Source organism: Rhodamnia argentea, chromosome 10 (genome assembly GCF_020921035.1).
Source record: "Rhodamnia argentea isolate NSW1041297 chromosome 10, ASM2092103v1, whole genome shotgun sequence".
NCBI lineage: Eukaryota > Viridiplantae > Streptophyta > Magnoliopsida > Myrtales > Myrtaceae > Rhodamnia > Rhodamnia argentea.
Window position 1 is genome coordinate 15,358,217 of NC_063159.1, and position 23,403 is coordinate 15,381,619.

General features: G+C 39.9%; 3 protein-coding genes across 5 annotated transcripts; 1 reads left to right on the forward strand and 2 right to left on the reverse strand.

Annotated features, from left to right (window-relative positions):
• On the reverse strand, positions 1-2,082 carry LOC115732089 (cysteine proteinase inhibitor-like). The gene is made up of 3 exons (XM_030662760.2): positions 1,750-2,082; positions 1,158-1,377; positions 1-214 (listed from the first exon to the last, which is right to left on the reverse strand). The coding sequence occupies exons 1-3, from the start codon at positions 2,053-2,055 to the stop codon at positions 207-209; spliced, it is 534 nt and encodes a 177-aa protein (XP_030518620.2). The 5' UTR covers positions 2,056-2,082; the 3' UTR covers positions 1-206.
• Positions 2,083-5,024: 2,942 nt separating this feature from the next.
• On the forward strand, positions 5,025-21,676 carry LOC115732071 (calmodulin-binding protein 25-like). The gene is made up of 2 exons (XM_048271257.1): positions 5,025-5,047; positions 20,843-21,676. Exon 2 carries the CDS (start codon positions 20,903-20,905, stop codon positions 21,548-21,550), a length of 648 nt encoding a protein of 215 aa, XP_048127214.1. The 5' UTR covers positions 5,025-5,047; positions 20,843-20,902; the 3' UTR covers positions 21,551-21,676.
• LOC115731999 lies at positions 6,681-15,239 on the reverse strand. 3 transcript variants are annotated; one of them, XM_030662672.2, is made up of 14 exons: positions 15,110-15,239; positions 13,364-14,399; positions 13,223-13,257; positions 13,069-13,147; positions 12,823-12,901; positions 11,945-12,016; positions 11,722-11,846; positions 11,391-11,447; positions 10,072-10,231; positions 9,422-9,641; positions 8,557-8,667; positions 7,985-8,110; positions 7,796-7,847; positions 6,681-7,420 (listed from the first exon to the last, which is right to left on the reverse strand). In XM_030662672.2, exons 2-14 carry the CDS (start codon positions 14,246-14,248, stop codon positions 7,268-7,270), a joined length of 2,154 nt encoding a protein of 717 aa, XP_030518532.1. In that variant the 5' UTR covers positions 14,249-14,399; positions 15,110-15,239; the 3' UTR covers positions 6,681-7,267. The 3 variants fall into 3 exon arrangements, with proteins under 3 accessions (XP_030518532.1, XP_030518519.1, XP_048127213.1); XM_030662659.2 differs by having other exon boundaries at positions 11,933-12,016; XM_048271256.1 differs by lacking the exon at positions 8,557-8,667 and having other exon boundaries at positions 11,933-12,016.
• Positions 21,677-23,403: the final 1,727 nt, after the last annotated feature.

Below are 23,403 nucleotides of genomic sequence, written 5' to 3' on the forward strand. Positions count from 1 at the left end.
CCAAACTCGACGTGATGTCTCAAACGTCAAAGAGCTAGATAGTGCACCTCTTCTGCATAATATGCATCCACAAATTCTTTTACACATACCTCATAATTATTTTAACATGGAATGGATCTACTCCACCCATTGATATAGATAAAGTCTGGTATTTCTCCTTGCTTTCCCTCCTCACCTTCAGAAGCAACTGAGATCTGGCAGAACTCTCAGTGACCTACAAGTAAAACAGACGTTTCAACAATCCGATATCCAACAACAGAGCAGCAAAGCCACTGCTCGGGGCTGCTTATTGTCTTATAAGTTTTTCTCGTGTGGTTAACCATCGCGTGCAACTGATAGCATTCACTTTCCTCGTGAGCTTCAGCCATAGCCACGAGAGCACTAGCCTCACCACTAGAAAAATCTCCCAACCACAAACACCGTATCAAGTTTAAACAGAAAACCAAGAAATACTTCTAAAGAAGTAAGCTAGAGTTCGTCTTTGGGAACATTATCAAGAGCTTGGAGTTTTGGGGCTGGGAAAATCATACAATATGTCTACTTAGTCCATATGAAAAGCCATGATTTGATTGCACTTCATTTAAACACGACAGTACATGGTAAAACAGATAGGAATGCAGATGAGTTGCAGAACGACATGTGGCATTGTCCAGATACATAGATAGATATGTGTACTCATTACACCATTTTTCGAGCTTCATATTGAAATAAAGAGTGAGCAGAGAAAAATGGAAATGAGAATATGCAGTTAAATTTGAAATAGCTCTCTGAAGCCATAAGATGAACTTGAATATTCACAAGTGTGGAGAGTTGTGGCACAGGCTTTTCGAGCATCTAAACTAATTACGACTTACAATAGCCACCTCAGAGAAAATCATCCCATAGTTTTGAAATCGCCAACCAAATTCAAGGCTTTCTTTCCATCTTGGATTCCTTCTGTATGATAGCACTACATTCTGTAAACTTTATGCACGGCAACCCCTCACAAAATCAAGTAAAATATTCCACATCAATCAGCTTTCATGCTAATGTTACAATGACCAACTTTATATCCTTTCTTGTTGATTTTAAATTGGTTGTCCTGGAAACGACCAATGAATAACGGAACTGCTAAGAGAAGTCCTGGATAAAAAGTTCATTTGTGCTTAGCCCAGTACCTCGTTCAATGCCGAGACCAACGGCCGCGAAGGCAGGCACATCCCGAGCATACTTGAACTCCTGCAGCTTCTTGAAGTCCATCCACGGCTTCACCCACACTTTCGCCTCGTAGATCTTCTTCTTGCCAGCATCAACAGCCTCAAGAGTGAGATGGTACATCGTCCCGGCAACTACCTGCTCTTTGGCCTTCAACACCCGAGCAAACTCGAGAAGCGCATTCTGCAATGAATCAAATGGCCCAACGGAAGAGTCAAAGAGGAAATCAAATGCAACAATCAGGCAAAATGAACAATTATGGCTACAAGTAAAGTCCAAGTAATACTTCCATTACCAAACATCAAAGTGGCACCACCAACCCTCCGCATGATTATGCAGCACCTTGAGAACAGGGAAATCCCAGAAATAAACCCAAACAAATCACTCAAAAAATTGATAACCAAAGTCAAGACATGTTCCGCCAGATTGAAGTTACTTCATCAAAGCAAAACATGCTTGTACGAGATCAACCAGAGCTTGATAAAAGGAAACGTCAAAAAAGGGCAAGAACCAAAGGAAGAGAAGAAATCAAAAGGGGGAAAAAAATAGAAAGACCTCGTTTTTATTGTGCTCCTCCACAGCGAAACGAGCAAGGCCTTCGATCTGGGCGCTGTTCTGATTACCCTTGCAGTTGTGAACCCCTCCAGGCTTCATCCTTATGATCTGGCCTTCTCTGCACAGACCCACTTCGCTCGACGCGCACAGAACCACCGCCACGATCGCCAAGGCGACGCAGAACCTGTTGAGCTTCATCGGGACTCTTGTGAAAAAGCGATCTTTGTCCTCCCCCGCCGCAAGAGATGGATTTCCTCTGCAAATTCTTGGTTGTTTTGAAACGATAGAGAAACGGATAGAGAGCATCTGCGTGTGACTTAAGGAAGGGGAGGGGTCGTCTTGAACGGTAGTTGCGGATGACGTGGGTGTTAAGGAAAAGTCTCAAAGTCGACGTCTTTGCCGAGAAATCCGCGCCCCGCTCATCGAATGGAGTGAGACCCACGATGGAACTTTCATGGGTTCTAGGGGCGACACTGGGCCGGATCAGCACGTTGCAGACTGCGCTCGGCAGCAAGTCCTGATTTCCCTTCTCCATCTTCTTTTCTTATTTGAGATAATTCCTCAAGAAACCCCCGCAACTTTCATACCATTGCATAATAGTCCCTAAAAAATTTGTAGAATGCCCCTCTTAGATTTTGATATTTGCTTGCGTTCGCTAGTTTTTCAGCCTACACAAACCATTCAATATTAACTGAAAATGAACCAATTGCTTCTTACTAACCGATATAATCAGTACTCAATTCCATTGGCCATGCATCAATCTCTTTTACTTTAGCTTCATTAACCAAGCGGCAGAGCTCACTTTGGAGAAAGAAAAATGAGTTGATCTAAGGTTCAAATAACACTTAATGGTTAATGCAAATGAGAAAAGTTTACAGCTGCAACAAAAAAGCAATCTTTAGGAGCTTAATCTACTACTTTTCAATCATTTGTGGGCTCTTACGCGACGATGCCAACATTCAAAGAGGTAATCTATAAATTTTCAAAGTTTAGGTTCTATCGCACAACTGTGTCAAAGTTCAGGAGGGGTTTTGAGCAAATATCCCTTCTTCTTCTTCTTTTCTATTTCTTACACGAAATATCTTTGTGTCATTGCTTTCCTCCCCGTTTGTGGAGATTTTTTCTTCCGTTCTAGTTTAGATTTGAAAGTTTCTCTCTCCCATTTCGAGAAGTTTTTTAGTATATATTTTTGGGGTTTCGCTTTCCTCGGATTTCGTTATCATACAAGTTCAATTTCGAAGGAAATCGGAGGAGTTTTGTGAAGGATTCTCTCTTACTATCAAATCTGTGCTCATTCAAGCTTTCTATTACGCATAACGATGGTGTTGAGGACGCCGAACCTAGGCGCGCACCGCCGTAAGCAAAGACTTAGCAAGAGATGAAGATATCGGTGTGTGCTTATTATTGAAGACGAATTCGATGATTTAATTTGTTATCTAGATCTTATTTTACTTCTTCATTTTTATCATAGATCTTGTTTTACTTTGAAGCTATAGCGGTTGGATTGCAATGTTTCTCTGTTTTATTGCGGATATGAATGAAATACTACTTTGACCGAAAAAAAAATGACACAAGTGAAATGTTTAGAATTGAGTTGGCTACCTTACCATAATTTTAAGACTTTTTGGATAATTTTCGCCAACCTATTCAATGGCAAGTTAAATGCATTCATCGAGCTCTTTGCATTGGAATATGTATGTATGCCTCTCTTCTCAATAGAATATTGTGTGTCAACTGCTCTCCTCAGATCAAAAGGGTCAGCAGGCAATTGAGTCTTTTGGATTCAATCACATGCACTGCTTTCCAACAATAAGTGATAAATCATGCACTTGAACTACCTCATCCTTTGACCAAAAAAACTAAAAAACTATCTCACCCAACGAGTGCCACTTTTGACCCAAAAAAAAAAAAACGAGTGCCACTTATTCATTAGTCAAAGCTGTGAAAGATAAGAGTTGACGAAATAATGTTGTCTTTCTGTGACCTATTTAATCCAAGTCAAGATAACAACATCAAAAAATTGCAAATCCGTACTCCTCTAGAGAAGCTAACTCATACATTGGAGGAGGAAAAACCCTTTAATTGAAAATTGTTAGTATGCAAAGGAACGTAAAAGGGGGAATTTTGACGGTAACATTAGCTCATTTATAGTTTTTTTCCTACTCTGGACCAACATTGGTGTGATTCAATGTGTTCATGTTCGGTCTTATTTCAAAGTACATAACATGATTCAAAACCCTTCGGAAGCGTAGCTCCTTTAGCTTTGTAGAATCATGTCTTTCGGTGTTCAAGGCGCACGCAAGAAGAATAACCTCTTTCCCTTTTCATAGGTTCTCTAAACTAGCCGTCGGTAGACACCAGCAATAACAACAATCGGTGAAATCATTAGGGCGAGTGTTGGAAGTTACCAAGGATCATAAAGATTGAGTGGCCACCTCATGTATCAATACAGAGCCAATGATTTCGACGGCCACCCAACATCACATGATTTACAAGGATAAAGGGAAATTTGCCAAAAAAGTCCTAAACTTATTGTACGATGGCAATTTAGTTCTAAACTTTTTAATTGTTCTAATTTAGTCTTATAAGCTCTTCTTAACAAAACTAACCAAAACGATTACATTGACAAATCATCAAAAACTTTAAGACTAAATTAGCCAAATTATAAAAAGGATAGTGATTAAATTGGCAAAATTGAAAATTTTAGGGCCGAATTGGCAATCGTAAAATTGATGTATGACTTTTTGGACAACTATCCGCGAGGATAAAATGGCGAGTTCCATGAGAATCGGAGCATGATCCGTGCAGGCGGCTACTTTCGGATCAAGAACAGGATTGGTGCTCTTAGTAAATACTGATCAACATCCTCAAACCAAATCACACCAATACAAGTTGGAATCATCAAGTTGATCCGTGCGTGCGATGGCCTTAATTAATCTTAGTGAAGGGAATCTTCAGGAGGTTTAGGTAGGGACTAGGATGGGTGGGGCCTCTCTCTCCCTCCTGTCTTGCTCTTAGCAAATTTTTGACTCCCAGACTGAGACGTTTTCCAATTTGTAGACTCTGAATTAGCCGTGACCTCATTATTTTCCACTTCGACAACCTTAATCTAACCTTAAAAAAAAAAGGCTAAAATTAAGAGACAAACAAAAGGGAGACGCATGAGCTTAATCGAGAGAATAAACAAAAGAAAACAGACAGGAGCTTTTTTTCTTTTTCTTTTTCTTTGGGAAGCAGATACTTCTCCATTATATTTAGTGGCCGCCCAAAAGGAAAAAGTCTCTCTCTCTCTCTCTCTCTCTCTCTCTCCTCAGTTAGCTTGGCTCTTCACACTCTTTTCCCTCTCCGTGACCTGAAAATGGCGGACTCAGACACCGCCAGCCCGTCGCCGGCGCGGCCCGATTCGGATTCGGGCGAGACCCCGCGAACTCCGACCCCCGAGAACCCCGGAAAGGACGAGCAGGACGACGGGCGAGAGACCAAGCGGCGAAAGAACTGCCCGAAAGCTCTCGACAAAGTCCAGGAGCTCGCTCGGCCGGACCGCCGCCATCAGAACCACCACTCCTTCACCTTCACCTTCGACACCAAGTTCAACGCTTGCTCCCCCGAGTTCACCCCCAAGTTCGGGTCTTTCAATTTCTGCGGCCACGTGCGGGAGGAGAGGGAGAGGACCCGAGCGGACGAGGAGAGAGGAGAAGAAGAGGCCGAAAAGATCCTTCGAACCCTCCGGTGATCAATGGGGTCGGTAAACCGTTGGAAGGAGAATGATGGGAGGCAAATTCGGGCACTGAAATTGATGGGTTCGATCGGTTAAGGTTAATGGGGGATCAGACCAGGGGGCACCTGGATCGATTGAAGCGAAGAAAGAGAGAGAAAGGCTTGTCCTTTTTTTTTCTTTTTCTTTATTAGTTTTCCCACTATACTCGATGCTCAATGCTCAGCCAAGTTGTATCTTTTGTCCCTTCTTGTGAAATTAGCTTTATATTTTCTTATGAACTGAAAGCTACCAGTAGAAAAGCACAGCGACAGTGGGACCGAACCATCAAGTAGCCTTTGAGTCACTTCCACGTGCGGCCTCCTCTCTCTCAATCTGTCTCACGGACAGACGCACGCACAAAAACACATTAAAGACTTTTTGCTTTGACGTCTTAAACAGTGAAGCTGACTCTTGAAAAGATGACTCCCCCCCACAACTGCCCCCGTCTTTCCTTCAATTGTGGAAGGCAGTCGGGCGGCCCGTTTGATACCCAGAACGAGAATTAGAGGACAAAATGCAAAAGGTACGGAAAGAAAGAACCTGTGTGGCCCGACGGACTGTCACATAGCATCGATCCTCCCGTCTTAACAGTAGGCTTGAGTCCTGACAAGAGACACTGAGGATGAGACTAGTACGATGAAAAGAAAGATGCAATGATAAATATATAAGCACGAATCACCCAGAGGCCAGCAGAATGTTTGACGAGCAGCCGAAGCATCCCCCTTCAAAGTTCAAACTCGTTGAATATGCATAGAAAATGGAACTTAACCGATATTGATTCAGCTTGTTTTCAGGAGACGTGTACTCATTTATTAATTTTCGAATTCTTTATAAGCATTCCTATTGTCTTGTTGAGTCATCCTAAAGTAATAGCACTTTTACAAGATAACGTATTCTAATGCTTGAAAATGACACGGGTCCTTATGAAATATTGTGAGCAATAGAAAACCAGTGATTAGAGCAACAGCTGCAACCACCAAAGACGGCGATGGCTTCACGACAGTTTGGTAGCTAGTGGAAATCACCACACCGGAGGCCGGTGGTGGGGTGGCACCGGCAACAATGACATCTCGTAGAGGCCGCCACAGGAGCAGCAGAATTGGAGTGGGCAAATGCTTGCGAGTCGAAAATCTAGCTAGTTGAAATGCATCGACTACCTATACAAACGAGTTTCTTGGAAACAGAGTAGAGCTTGCAAAATTGGCACGGTCATCCCCCTATGTCATGGTGTCATTCGCTTCCAAAGGACGAATCGCCATCCAATGCAAGCTCTTCCTAGTTCTTAGAACCTCCAAAACGACTGTACTCCTTGCAATTTTCATCCTTTGATCTCGTAAGTCGACAGTTATATACAACATATTCTCTGAAGCTATCAAAACTTAGAAGCATGGGAAAGGCCGCAAACTACATGGAAAACCAGTTGGTGTTACAAGCAACCCCTCAAATGCAAACTTCAGACAATTGATCTAGGCTATACTTGCGTTATGACACGAAACAAATCATTTCAAATGCAGCCTCCTCAATTTTGCACATGCTCGACACGTTTGCAGGCCTCTGTATTGGGAATGTAAAGGGGCGTATATTTCCTCCTCTTAGCAACATACCCTCAGGAAAGTTCCTCCACCAGTATGCCATCCGAACCATGTCCAGCGCATTTGAAGGCGGGAAGCATTCACGCCCAAAACATCAGTCCGACACACAACGTAGCAGCATCGAGGATTTTTTCACCACTTAATTACTGATCAAGACTATGTCCTGGGTTTAGTCAGCATCGCCTAGTCCATCACTGCCATCCCCTCTCTTTGTTATAGGTGCAAAACGAGAGTTGGGTTTCTTGCTTTGTGAAGCGATTTCTGCATTCTTCCTCAAGACAGCTCCAGGAGACGGGTATGGACGCTGTTGAAACAGAGGACCCTGAAATTCACCAAAACACAAGTCACTATCTCCAGCAGGTGAAAACATCAAATGAATGAAATCATCATTCCTCACAGGCCACAGTAGCATTCTTGACATTTGCCTGATCATGTCTCTTTTTCACCGATATGAAATCACAGCAAAAATTGCAATTTCCAGTTTCTTCTTTTTCTTTTTTGGTCAAAACTCTTCTATTTAGTCAGTTGAAAATAACCTTGCCTCGGGGTCTAACCACGAAGAAGAAAGTGACAATAATATCTACCATTTCCATTTACAGTATCTGCTTAGAAAAAGTTTCCATATTTGGCCTTTATGCGAAATGCATGCATCTGCCAGAATAAAAGTAAATGCATTGACATCGATAATGTCGCTCACCGTGGCTGTGGTATCAGCCGCACGTGGTTGTACTCCTTTCAAGCCTACGACCCTGAAGTAGATCAGCAATTTCTTAAATCAATAACACATATCTAAAAACTGGATCATAAACAAGAAATCAAATCAAGGAAAATTTGCCACACCCCCATGACGACACTTTCAGACATAAGGAACCAATGTAACACATACCATCCTCCACGAGGAGCATCTGAATAGGAGCTAGGGTCCATGGGATCCAACTCATCATCCTCTGAATAGGCACGTTTCCTGCTATCTTTTTTATTTTTCTTTCCTATAGGAGGTCTCCAGCCAGACCTGACAGTCCAAATTGGTATTGATTACTTCTCCGGTGAAACAACACTTGCATAAATTTCATAGTGGTAAGAGCTGCTTATATATTGTCATTCAAGCACATGGGTGCCAAAACTACGGCTAAATATAATGCTACAAGAGCTCCAAAAAAAAAAAACAGATGGGTATATTCTGTTTATATACCAGAATATACCTAACAAAAATACCAGCTTCAATTGACATAGTGTGGTTCATTTTCTTACCCATGAGGTACTAATTCATGAGCTTAAGTTCATATGCACAAGAATTGTTCAATGCCATCTGTTTGGTGCCCTGTCTCAGAAGGAAGGGAAAGGTTCTTTTTTTTTTTTTTTTTGTTGGGAACCAAGAAGGGGCAGGTTCAATAGCATTATAAACATGATGCAACTCTCATGAGTGTCAGTCACAGCTTGTCTACAATTTCAAATTACCTGTCCTTGGAGGACTTTCTCTCAGTATCTTCTCCTTTTGCATTAATGCTGATCTGCTGATAGTTATCTGAAATGCTTGATATGTACTGGCTCTGAGGAAGCTTAAGAACTCTGCGATTCACATCATTTAGAGAGATTTCATTTCAAACTTCACATACAAAGTACAGTTGCATCCGGTATGTAAGCAAACTGTGTGAAAGAACTGATGCATTTGAAAGAATAGGCATAAGTAGGAAGAAGAAGCTAGCACTCCAGACAAGTAAAACAAGCATGCAACATAAGACTACTCGTTTCAAAAGAGTACAGAGAAATTATCCAGACACTCAAGTACGCTTATCCAGGAACCATTAGGCCACTCCTTGGCTTCAATAGCATAAAAGCGTCCACGCTTAAAAAGAATCAGTCTCTTCAAAGCAGTCAAAGACACCATCCTTCAAGAGGATCACGAATCTGAACTCTCAAGAGAAACTTTGGAACTATGAGGTCTCAATAGAAAAACTGATATATCACTTGTAGGTTTTACTCATTTAATCCATTTTCCTTCCAACTATTAATGAAGGAGCCTTACATTTGGACAGCTCCCATAGAAGATAGATCAACAGACCCTTTTAGCCGTCAAGAAAATTCAGTGGCGTGTTAAACTATAAAAGCAGCAATTTTGTTTCCTAAAGTCCCAATGGATGAGCTCCCAACTTGCAGATTGCAGTTAAAAATGGTCAAATGAGTCACGAAAGGGATGAAGTCGGAGAGAAATGTGTTGCTCTTTTCAAACCACATCACTAAACTTGCCCCTTAGGCTCTCATCCAAAGTAACTCTCTTCCTCCAGAAGTACAACATAACAAAAGCAATGAACTATTGAATTACCTAGTGCAATGGTTGCAGTATCCCCAAGACTGCACAAGCCCCACTCCCCAGCCACCGCATTCCATGCATCTCATTGGATGAGATGACTGGTGGTCAAAATTTTTGTTAGCTGCACTTCGAGACACCGAGCTTTCATAATATTGTGAAGCAACCTGCTGAGATGAACTAGGATGCTCCCATTGTGATACATGTGTCGCCGTATTATAATAGTATTTATGACCTATAAAGAAAGATTCAGTTAACCTGAAAACAACAAGTGGCAACCTGATTTGCAGATCTTTGCATGCCAACACGTTTATCAACGGGCCAGGAATCTGACCCATGCGTGGTGACTGATAAGAGATAAGCTAGAACAATATAATATTGTATCCAATTGTAATCTAGATCCGCGAGTAGAATGAACATATTACTAAATATTTCCCCCTTGGAATGATCCACCATTAAGTACAGAAATTACACAGAAAGGAAATGTGCGCAATAGATTAGCGAAACCAATTTCCCCTTCAATGCATCACTTCCCTGTTCTCTTCTTTGGTGAGATCAAGATGACGTAAATCATGACTAAATAACAATTGTGTTCTATGGATCCATATCAATCGTACACTTTTTAGGAACCCCCAATTTGACAGTCACATGATTTTGTGAAGTACCTGATGACTCGTCAAATGCCTCAACCCAATTTTCTGGAAGGGACAACGATGATGGAGAGTGGCCAGCAGAAGAAATTTGTTGAGGAATTTCCCACTGACTCTTCCCAGTGCTTTGATTATGATAGTATGGAGCACCAGTTGCTGGGTCTCTAGCCTCAATCTACATAAATTAGTGAGTAATTAGCAGAACCAGAAACTTCTAAAATGATTCCAAAATCCAAAATTTTCAAATAACAAAACAAAAAAGAAACATCTGTATGCTGCATCTTTTTCTAGTTACATACAATGCAGTGATTTTAGAGTGTGGCCTTGACACAAGATCTTATTACCAAGATCTGTACTTACTAATCTATAACTCTATGCCAAATGCCATCAAACAGGGAACCAAGAGGCAGTCAACTGAGTGTTTTCAAAGCTGAGATTATACTAATTGAATTTATATTCTATAGTGTTTATTGATGAATATACGACAAATCAACATTACATCAACAATCCTAAAACATTTAGAGATAATCAGTTGGCAACACCCATTAGTCTCCTCGGAAATAATGGTGTATTCTCAATCCAAACGAAAACATTCTAGTCTAGTGGCAGAAAATTACTTCAACACCTGCACTCCATTATATCGTTTCTACCTTGCCAGCTTGCATTCTTGAGCTGCATATACATGACAACATGACCTACACCTTTGTTGACATTATGCGGCATTTCTATCTGTCAAACCATGCTAACTAGAAGAAAATAAGCTCTGAGGGACTACGGGATACAAACATGCATTTTATCAAGACTTGGAGATCTGTACCGGTGATCACTGGAACATTCTTTTAAGCATGAAGAGCAGATTATTGTAAAGTTCACAAGGACCACAACTTTCTAGAAAACCTCCGTCTAGCGTTTGAAATTCACACATAAACATTCATCGGATTCAGGGAATCAGTTTTAAAAGTCTCAGGCATATGTAGACAACAACATGCCAAAGGCTGGCACAATTGTCCAAAGCACCCGATAATGCAAGAGCTTTAGCCATTAGATATAAGAGACTTTTGCCAAATCATGGATCATTGATGAGTCAACTCGTAATTATATGAGCATAAGCATTTTTCCTTTTTCTTTATAGACTACGGCCAATCAGAAAAGAGAAAAAAATGCCATTTTGTACTTCCAATAATATCAATCTGCATTCAATAGTTTGTGCTTGTAACCACTGCCCAGTTTATCCTACATCAACTAAATTCTCTGTGCATTGAACATCTTCTTAGCTCTTGATTTAAACAAATGATCTTAAAAGAGAGGATATGAACAGGTTAACTGCTACCCACCCATCCAGGAGGCAACCTTCCACTCTGTGAGATCTGAGCTGACTGTACATCCAACTTCTGAAAGTCAAAATAAAAACAAAATGTTAAAGAAAGCCTAACACTTCCACATCAACATAATGTCCTGTCATGAATCCTAACAGAAGGTGTGAATCCAGAATTCATCTAGGCATCTTTTATCACAACAGATAGACAACTCCAAGACACTCAACCAACAAAGACATGCAGAAAGAAAATAAACAATTCCAAAGAAAGACAAGCAGATGAAATTTTCCATCTGCAAACAAGTGAAAATGGAAATACTAAAAGAATTCTACAAGTAACAGCAGCCTACATTCACAGCTGCAATAGAATCCTTATCGGCCTTATTATTCTTTAATATGCCACGTGCTTTCAACTTCTGCTTAAGATACTCTGGCAATTCTTTTGCAGCAGACAATTCTTCATTCTCAACACGTCCTGAAGTATCAGAAAAAAGAGAGATATGACCCGCTTCAGCATAAAAAAAGAATTGCACTCAAAAAGGTTACGCTGTTTAATCTTACTGGGCATAGTACCATCAGGCCTTGGAGCAATAGCGTAAGCCCCTCCTCCAGGTACGCCATATCCATTTCCAATTTCTAAATTACCTGTAATCCATGGTTCATGACTCTTAAATACAAAGATAAACATTACCAACTCAACACGCCTGCACTATGATATTTCACACCATGTCTTTTTTTTTAAATGGACAAAGAAAAAATGAGATTTCAGGTCATCATCGAAAGAGAGCTTAATCAGAAGTAGATCTATATCCAACATTTACAACAGGTACCAAACAGCTAAATGATTGTAACTAATAACAAAGAGATCAATTCCATCATATTGATCCGCAAATAACTTTGAGAATATTTAATCATATAGTGTGCAAGTCGACGTTTGTCCCATAAACAGACGAAACAGCATCGGTTAAATACAAACCCTAAGCAAGCAGCTCATTAACAGGACTGGCCTTCCTGTCAATTATCCAATCTGCGGTTTAATTACTCTTACCGTCTTTGGTAGAACCTCAAGATTGAGCATACTTCAAGAAAGGGCACTGTGCATATCCTCATGAACTTAAATGGCCAAACTTATCCCTCCCCCCAAAAAAAAGCCAAATGCAGGAATCAACCAATGTTTAACTTGCCAAAAGAAGAGGAAGATATCATAGCTTCCTTTTCCATCCCACTCTTCCTTAACTCCCCTTTTCACTACCTCTTAGTTCTCACTCCATTTATGCCCATTCTTTTCATAAACAAACACGTACTATTCAGATGAGCACAAACATGAAACTCTGTTTATGCTATAGATAGTGCCTTTTTGCAGCTTCAAATAGTAAAAAGATGAAATAGGATCTCTTTACTGTAAGAAGAAGGAACAATCTAGAATATATTAACCAAAAAAAATCATATACCATTTTCAGGAGGGCAAGCCTTCCCGCGCTTTAAAGCCATCTCTGCACGATGCTCAGATGCCATCCTCAGTAAATGTTCCTGACACATTCACATTTATTCAAAGATTATGATAGTGTACATCAGAAAACCATGCAAGTAGGTGCCGGGCCAAATAAACAAAATACTAAATGTAGATCATACAGAGTCTTGAATTCCTTTTTGATAGATAAAAGATAAACTACTACAAAGTCTTGGATTATGCATACTTTTAAAGCATTTGGGTCACGACGATCTGTGAAGATGTCTGCATCGTCATCAGAAGGTCGAGTCGCAACATTGGCCTCTCTAAATAAACAGAAGGTTAGCTGCAGAACAGTTTTGAGTTGGCAATATAGATATCTCGTTGTGCTGAGTGCTCACCTTTGATTGCGTATAACATTTCGTGTCGCAACTTCCTGACAATTCGATCACAACAATGCTCCATAACGATAAAGAAGAAGCAAACAGGGAGAAAAAGTGAAACATGAAATGGAAAAGAATAATGAACGGAAAATGATATACTTGTTCTTGGAGCACCGCATTTTGAGCAGCAGTCTCAATATCCTGAGCACTTTCAATAAAAGTGCTGGCATGGACAGGAGATGCAGTGGAATTATCTGGCGGTCTGTTGGATTCTTCAGACAGATTTTTCATACCAGAGTCTTGAGTAACTGAGAACGCAGTATCACCATCCCTCTCAATCTTTGCATCAACCGAGCCTGTCTCTTGATGCTTTGAACTCTCCATACGCTGGGGTATCTCCGCATCCTTCACATTTAGTTCTTGAGGCACCTGCTCCTCAGGGCCATTCGACATTGAAGGCAATGAGTCACCTTGCTGAGCATTGACCTGTTGAGAAGTCCTAACTTCACGGGTCTGACAGTAATTTACTTCCCCAGAATTTATTTTCTGTTGCACTTCCATGAAAACTACAGGACTTTCCGTTGGCAGATGTGAAGTATGTTCGCCATCGGAGTGACTACAATGGAACGAAGAATTACTGTGAACAACAGGGCTTGGCACCACACTGTAAATAGAACCGTCTGGATTTGAAGAGCCATCAGATTTGAGAGTTAAATTTGGATTGGCAAGGATGCTAGAGTGAGATTCATTGACATGTTGAATTCCATAAGGGTTCTGGCCCGACAAATTTGGAGGATATTGAGAAAAATAAGTCTGAGGTGTCGCAGCATAAGGATAAAAGCTTTGAGTGTTCGTGTTTTGAACAGAATTAGAAGAAAGAGGCAACGAGTGGCTTCCAAATCCGCCAAATTTATAGTGAGGTCCCACAGCATTCTCAGAATGATAAGAAGGAGCTGAAGTGGATGGCCTAGGAGGTTGGTTAGGTGAATATTGAGTATACGATTGAACTCCTGGAGGGAGTGGCTGAGCGTGATAATTATTCATGATAAGCACCGCTCCACTCAAATGTACACTCAAACCAACAGATATTGCCAAGAAAAGAGCAGCTGAAGATGGTGCTGATGGTCAAACGACAGTGATGAAAACCATAGAGCACATGAGTTGCCAAACGACAGTGGCGAAAACTGTGGAGCACCTGAGTTGCATGAGAAAAAAAAAAAAGCGGTAAGCACCCATTTGTTATCGTGATAGCTCTTCAGCAACAATAACAATGGCAGAAGGCAGGAGCAAAGCATTCCGAAGAAAGAAAGAATTAGAAGAAAAAATAACTTGAGCAAATGCTAATCGCATTGAGATTAAAGTCATGAATTCGGTAGAAAAGCAGGGGGAAGCGAGGAGCATCATGCTGGAATATCATTGTCACGGCCTAACTCGCAAATTTTCCTAGGTTCAGACAACATTGGAAGAGAGCACTCGCCAGAAAAAAAAAAGGCACGCCCGAGAAAACTTCCCTAACTGCAACCTGAATTCAACCACTGGGGGTTATAAAATAGAATAGGATTGGATAGAACCAGACAAAAAAACTGGCAAATCCTCGACTTTCTCGGCCATCGAGCTTCTACCAAACGCACTGGCTTTAAAGCTTCGTTAAAAAGAAAATCACACTCAACTCCTATCGTTAAGAACTCGGTCTTCAGTTGTCATAGATGCTCCTAAAACCTAACCCAGGCCGGTTTTCACTCCCAATTGCATCAATCACGAGCGATAATCAGGCCGACGGGAACCGAATCCTCGTCATTTACCAAGCGTACTACAACCAGAGCGTCGTGAAACACGCTGAAATCGCGAGTCGCCACCGCAAGCGCTTCAACGAAGGAACGCGAGTGAATGAAGAGTACGACTTACCTGAACTTCGCCAGGTCGTCGAGCAGTGGAAGGGCGTTGTTCCTCCTTCCTTTCGTTCCCTGCCCGCTTGTTCACGTTGAGTCGGCGTCTGTCTTCTTCACGGCGAATGAGAGCGCTATTCAGGTGGGAGAATATGTTTAACCGGGTGGCCAAACAAACCTCCTCTGAGTCTGCGCCATATTTCTGGCTGGCCCGACCCGGTTTAAGGTTCGGGCCGGAGTCGATCATCTTATTGGGCCGAACGTGGCCCAAATATGAAAATGATCGCCTTAGTCTCGAAGCTCACCCGCGGAGCTTCTTGCGAGTTACGGGTGAAATCAATTCCATCTTTGGAAACTATTTTTCAGAAATGTCATATTTTTCAATTACTATAATTATATTCATTATAGTACTCGATACATAATTAGCTTCATTCTCTAAACACTAATTTTTAAAGCGTAAAAGAGCAGCACGCTTGATTAACACCGCACGGATAAATAAATGTTCACTAGTAAAATGCCGAGAGACAAAACTAGTAAATACTAAAGATACAGTAAGTCAATCACGCTTCTTTATGATCAACCGCGATGTACACACATTTATCAACTTATTTCTCCGTGGCAATGATACTTAATACAACGTGTTCGTGAAATACATTTTCTGTAACTTTTCATTTTGCTATGAACGAACGTATAATGTAATTTTTTCATTTGCTTTCGATAATGGTTGATTTATTAGCAATTCACGAATTGGAGCAAGGGATAAGTCAAAAGTATGACAAGTAGAAAGTATCCTTTGCCTTAGTTATACCGCACCCGATTGACTTGTTCTGCTTAGCAAGTCAAATGAAGCATTAGTCGTGTTATTTAGGGCCCCATCTTGATCGCATTCCTATACTTTTTTTGTTATCAATATAATCTTTATTTGGAAAGAAAGTAAGTCAACAAAGATTCCATTTGTTTCCCCAAAATTAATGAATCAAAAAATGTTTTATTAAAAATGATCTCTTAGAATAATTAATTAATAAAAAAATATTTTTCTTATCGACAACTAATTCCTCGTAATAATGTTAATAATTTCTTGTGAAAAGCCGGAGAGATGCGTATGGATTATTGACAGCGATGTTTTGGTCTTATTCTTTTCTCTCTTACCTAAGTTTTAATATGGACTTTTTTTTTTTTGGACTTTCTTCTATTAGTTATTTTGAGATTTTTTTTTTTTACTTTAGAAGAAGTTTTGGAGCCACTTGAAAAAGTAGAAAATATATTTTTCTTCTGAAGTAGAAAAATCAACTTCTGCTCGAAGTAGAAGTGAAAATTTTGACTTTTGGCCATAAGTTGATTTTTAGAGCGGAAGTATTCCAATGAGCACCCTTAAAGTAATTAGTTAATAAAAATATCTCTTCTATTATTTACATTGTTTTTTCGACAATGGATCAAATATTTTAATTTATTTATTTTTGCAAGAGAAGCAAGCAATCATTGTTAATAAAAATGCATCATTCATTTGTCGCGAAATAAAAGGAGTTTAAGTTTCAACTTTTGATTTCCTTCCTTTTGATTCGCTTTTGTTTATATTGGTTTCGTGTGAGATCTATATTTATGTTTTTTTTAAATAATCACTCATTCGTTAACCAAAGAAGTACTAATAAATTGGTCAATAGTGCATACACTTACATTTTCCTCTTTTGCATTAAGAAAGCGATTGAGTTATTCTTTTATACTCTTTCTAAAATCATCACGAGATACTATTCTCACTAAATCGCGATCGTAACAATCGCTTTGTAAAAGTCATGCCACCATGATGTATATGCACTCGAATCGTAAATATCACTTAACTTGTAACGTTAGGTTTTTTTCTTTATATTTTATGTGGATAAATATTATTTATTTATTTTTGGTCAATATGTGGATAAATACTAAAAAAATGAAAAGATATGTCTTGCAATTATCGTTTTCGCATCTTATTTTTGTCTAACTTAAAGTAATGACAAATAATTTCTGATCATGGAGCGACCTCCTTAACAGTGCGACGTGACCCATGACGTCAGTGCTAGCGCTCTGACCTCTTCCAAAGGTTCCGAGATTCGCTTCTAGAAATGAAGTGTCACTTTCGTGTCCCTTTCCAAATCTACCCTCATTGGATGCGTACACGTGGACTGATGCAGGGCCACATTTAGCCGTTGGATTCTTATCTCTTTATCTATTCGTTTGTTTTTTTTTTTTTGGTTTTTTTTTTTTTTTGGTCCAACATTTTCTTGTGGTTACTTTAAACAAATTTCTCTGTCTTTACTCCCTTAAGTTTGCCATCTTACTTGCCCTTCAACTCTCTCGATGAGTTTCATTTTGATTTTTCGATCTACTCTCTTGCCTTTTACTCTATTACTCTCTGGAAGAAAAATTCACAATTCATAATAGGATTAATACCACGAAAAATTTAAAACTAATATATATATATGTGAAAAATTTATTTCAAGCGATTTTTTTTGCTATAAAAAATCTCAAACCGATACACTTATAACAAAAATTTCAAAGGAGTGCATCTGTAACAAATTTACCTTGAACTACTTTTTTTACTACTCAAAAATTTCAAACCGATATATTAGTGATGAATTTATCCAACACTAATTTTTTGACCACCAAAAATATCAAACTAATACATTTATGAAAAACTTACCGACCGTTAGTATCCTTTGATTGAGTTAATACCACGAAAAATTTTAAGCTAATATACATGTGACAAACAAATGATAAGATATATATGTCAACTATTACATGTCACCCACTCAACAACTCGACAAGAAAATTTAACGAAACTTGGTCAAGGGTAAATTTATCGGAGATGTACCAGCTTGGAGTTTTTTATTGTAAAAAATTATTTTGAAGTAAATTTATTACATGTGCATCAGTTTGGGATTTTGTGATCGGTGAAATAATTTGGAATAAATTTATCATATGTTTACCAATTTGAAGTGTTTTCGTGATATTAATCATTCATAATATCATATTTTCATCATCGTCATCATCGATAATTTGGATCAAAATGTCCTTATGGTAGCATGTTCAACCGATAACTTAAAATTTTTTAGGTGCACGAAGACTACGCATATGTAAGGCATAGTTATGATGGCTCTTTAGGCAATGTTAGATTACACTAATCACTCCCCTCCCACGGAATAAAGTGACTCCTTCCGTGCTAGATCTTTTGGAATCGTGTGAGCAATTTTTTTTATGAATCCATCACGGATAAGGAGTTTGGGGGGGGGGTCGGGGTTTGATTTTTTTTTTTTTGAGAGTTTCAATATCACGTTAGAATGCCAAACCCCAAAACTTAAATGATTAAATAAAGTAAAAACTTGCATAATGCGCAAGCCATATTGTAACACACGTATCTTAACGGCGCGGGACAAAGTGAGTCAACTGTTTATCGAAGAATTAAAGTGAGGCCGATGTAAAATTACGAGCCCTTGACGTCATGCTCGTCGGCACAGCAGTAAAGACAAAAGCTCTCCGCAACTTTCTTTTCGTTTTTTTTCTTCCCCTTGCGTTTTTTTCCTCTGCACCTTTGACGGAAAATTTTTTAAAAAGAAAAAGAAAAACGGCAGCGACTCGAGCATGGGACAAACGTTGGATGAGTCAACGTTAGACAGACGAAGCGCAAGATTTTTATATCCATGGCTGATGTACTGCGGGAAGACTTTTGCCTGGTCATTAGTCAATTCAAATGTAATAATCTCCCCCACGATCAATCCTCACGACAGCAGGCTCATTATTGCCAGTTTGGCAGCAACAGCAAGACTCTTGATTTTTCAATTCGGTTCAAATCTCGAGCCAAGTCCTCAAGAATAATTTAGGTAAGATTCCATAAATCACCATTATCGAGTTAAGTACATCATATAATACGACAAGCGTGCGATTGGCATTGTGAATTTGATCATTAGTTTGAGGATGATCCTTCTCCCAAACAACGATTTTTTTTTTAAAGGAACAGTCGTAAAAACCCCCCTTTTAAAATTGGAGTTTCTAGAGATTTACTAATAAGCCACGGGAGGACAATGTTGACTATCGAGCCTTCGATTTGATAAGGTTAACCAAGGGAAAAGAAAATTGGGGTCGGGATGAAAAAGGACGAAAAATAATCTCGAGGGGATCACCCTCATTATGTGTCGATTTAGTAAGAATTCGTTTAACCAACGTGGATTTGATTGAGTCAAGACGATACGATCGTGTTCTTTTTAGTGAAAAAAAGTGGGAAGGAAGTTTTGATCAAATTTGAAACATGATAAGAGAACAAGTCAAAGGAATAAAATACATCAGTGAATTGGATATATTACAATTTTTTCTACTCGGATTATATTTTATAATTCAAAAACCACTACATCAACCGCACAAGATCGTTCACTTAAAAGAAAGTAACATCGGGTCGGGCGATGCTTACATTTGTGATCCACCAATCGAAAGAACGGTTGAATAAAAATTTCCCGAAACAAAGATGGAGAACAACACGGTCCATACAAAACAAATTACACATCATGAACAGTCTTAATAGATGAAAATATCTATCCGTTAATATGAATTTCACATGTTGCCGTGTTTGCTCCTCTGCGAGACCAAATAGACTTCATTAAATTGTACTCTTCTTTTGCCTAATAAAAATCGTACCACTGATTTACCAACAAAAAAAAAAGAATTAATATCACGAAAAATCCCAAACGAGTATATTTGTGGTAACATTTACTCAAAACTATTCTTTTGACTATTAAAAATCTCAAACTAGTATATTTATGACAAATTTACTCAAAACTATAATCTTAAACTAGTACACACATGACAAATTTGTCTTTCGATTATGTTAGATTAGTACCACAAAAAAAATTAAAACTAATACGCTTGTGAAAAACATAGACTAAAAATTTCAAATTGATATACCTGTCAATTGCCTTGTGTCATCTAATTTAGCAATTTACCAGGTAAAATATGACAGAAACTAACAAAAGATAAATTTATTACAAATATATCAGTTTAAGATTTTTCGTGATATTAATCCTAAAAAAAAAAAGTACGTCCTTATGAAGGCGACGACACATCATTCATATCGTGCCTTTGTTGAAAGTGCAAAAAAGACAAAAAAAAAAAAAAAGGAGCTTCAAAGAGAGCTCTAGTGACACAGAAAGTGGGAGAGAGAGACAACTTTTTTTTTTTGTTTAAGTGCTGTATAAACTAATCACATATCAAGAATCCGATCTTAATAGGCGATATAAGAAATTCAATTCTCTATCGCATGGTATGGTCAAGAGCCCAATTGAAATTTGGAAAGAAGACGGTGTAAAAGGCGGAGGCATGGCCCCTCCCAAGCCTTTTGTCTTTAAGACAAACGTTGGGAATTCTTGTACAATATAAAAGTCGAATAATGTAAATTTGCCAAAGACGAAATAACATGGACAGAGAAATCGACACGTATAATAATTTTGCCCATCTCTTTCACTCACCCTCATCGCTGTCTCTCTCTCTCTCTCTCTCTCTCTCTCTCTCTCTCTCTCCAGTCTCCGGTTTAAATTCCACAGCAAGTCGCAAGTCCTCCATCTCTCCTCTTCCATTTCCATCTTCTTCTCTTCTTCTTCTTCTTCTTATGACAGCGCGAGAGAGAGAGAGAGGCCTTCCTTTCACCTGACTCTCCTCGCTCCCGTCTGACCATCCCCGGTACAGTATATCGGCTCGTTCCTTGATAGCCTCTCTTGGGAATGCTCTGAAAGTCCTCTCTCTCTCATCTGTTCCCCTCATGCTCTGAGTCTGACCAGAGAGGAACAGAGGAAACATGGCGTCTTCATCTGACCCCATCGCCAGCCTCGACGCCCCCGACTTCCGGCCCTCCTTCTCCGTCGACCCCAGCTGGCTCCTCTCTCGCGATGCTGAGACGCTCACCATGTCCCTTCTTCGATCTCTCTCCGAGCCCGAAGTGCCCCCCACAGTTGCGACCCCGAACGCCTTCTTCTTCGACCCCGAACCGACGGGACCCGCCCCCGCCTCCGCCGCCTCGACCTTCGACCGCGAGACGGCGCGGAAGCGACCAAGGACCGCGGGTCCCTCCCGCAAGAAGCGCAAGTCTCGCTCTTCGAACCGGTCCCAGACGACGTTCATCGCGGCGGACGCGGCCAACTTCCGCCGGATGGTGCAGCAGGTGACCGGCGTCACGTTCGGCGGGCCCTACGCTCTCGCGCCGCCGGTGACGAAGCCGGAGCCGCAGCAGAGAGCCGGTTGCCGCTTCCCCGGCGGCGGAGGTCTGCTGCCGAGTCTGGACACGCCGTCGTCGTTGTTGGTCGGTGGCGTTGGAGTCGGTGGCGCCGAGGGCCCACTCTGTTTCCCCGCGCCGGCGGCGGTGGCGGCAGATGGCAGCAGCGCCGGTGGGCTGGGCTTTGACTCGTACGCGTGCTTTCCCACTCTGGATTCGTGGAAACTCATCTGATCAAGGATTGATAGCTCTTTTCGTTTGTTTTTATCTTTCTATCTTCGGTGTTATTTTATCCTGTCTACTTAACTGCTGATAATATGTTGGGCACTAGAAATGAAGATTATGCATGTCAATCTCATCTGGACAAAGCGCATTTACTTAAATGGCGAGTGAGTAGTCATATGATTTAGTAGGAAAAATCATTTGAGTTTAGTAAATATAATCAGTACTGAATTCCACATCCGATATGATTAGCAATGTTTTCTATATTTAGCACCTTCAATAAGGGTTCTAATTTCCAATTGATACCGGGCTTGTCACTGACGAACCATCGCGAAATTCCAAATAAGATCAGTTGCGTTATTGTTTAAAACGAGTTGTTTGTAGAGCGATGATCTATCTTTCAATGTTATCATGAGATGGATTTTCCATCTTGATAGTTATTCTTACGGAGAATTCTCTCACTTTTGATTACACGGTTTTATCAAATTAATAAGCACCGATTAAAACTCTATTATTGGGCATTTTTAAGTCGCCCAAAGTAAGAGCAAGCTAAACATCGACAACTTAGAAAATGGCAGGTCTAATTATTAATGAATCTAAAGTCGAACTCTTTTTCTTGTAGATGGACCGGTCTTTTTGGTACATCCAATGAGTCTAGCAAAAGCAAACTATTCTCAAATATACTCTGAAATTCGGCTCTCAACTAGTCAATTTGTTTTGACCAAAAAAAAAAATAGTCAATTTGTTAAGCTCGCCCTATAAAATACTAAACCCATCAATCCGATAGGCCATTCATGCGAACTTTTGCTCTATCATTTTATAGAACGCGGGAGTCGAATCTCTTACTAATAATATTAGCGTCTCCACCCCTCAATCTCTTATCGCCAGGGCCGCATGCCTATTGACAATTAAAGCAATTAACAAGGCAAAAGATGCTTCGTGGGATTTGATCCTATTAAGCCAACTGAATAACATATGACACATGAAACATTGGAATTAACTAGACAATAATGGCGATAATGTTACACGGGTACGCTCAAGTCAAGAAATGATAATGAAAAAGATGGTGTACATGGGGTTAGGTGATTGCGTGGTTGACTCCAGTCTCTCTATTACTTCACTTTACTTTTGGAGTTTGTATTTATATACGAGAATGTGAGTGCTGATCGTGCATTTGAAAAAGGAAGCCATGCTTTGGTGGTGATGCATAAAAAATCAATTCTTTAGGGGAGTGATGTATAATAAATGTTTTGGAGGGTCGCGGTTGAAAAGACACCCTTAAATAGATAATTAGTCAGGATACAATCACGGTTGAGAAAATTGCCTAATAAATCACAATTCTAATATGCAGATATCAATTTAATTCAAAAATTTTCAACTTCACCGATTTAATCCTACAACTTTGGTAACGATGCATACTGAATCTGTTCTTTGGAAATTTCATAAATCAATTTTAGCTGTTTAACTCATAGGGTACAATCGAAAAGACGTGATTAAATCGATAATTGGTCCTAATACGGCATGGATCCACCCAAAGTTTGCTGGGTGATGGGTGGTAGGAAATGGTCAGACGGGAGTCGCTATCAAGATTGATGGCTACTCTTATTTAATTTAGAGTTTTGAGCGGGGATGGTTTTTTCTCTTGACGTTGTATCGGCTCGGTAGATGAAAAGCACAGTGACCGCTTGAAAATGCAAAGTGACGTGATCGTTGGACTTTTTCATTAGACAATCACGTGTCATCTTTTCAAGAAAACGAGTTTTGATCTTTTCGAATCTGTAATCAGTCTGCTCTGCTGTGTACATTGAAAATAGACGAATTCGATGTTAATGGTGGTTGGTTCTTGTGAGGAAAAAAAAACAAGG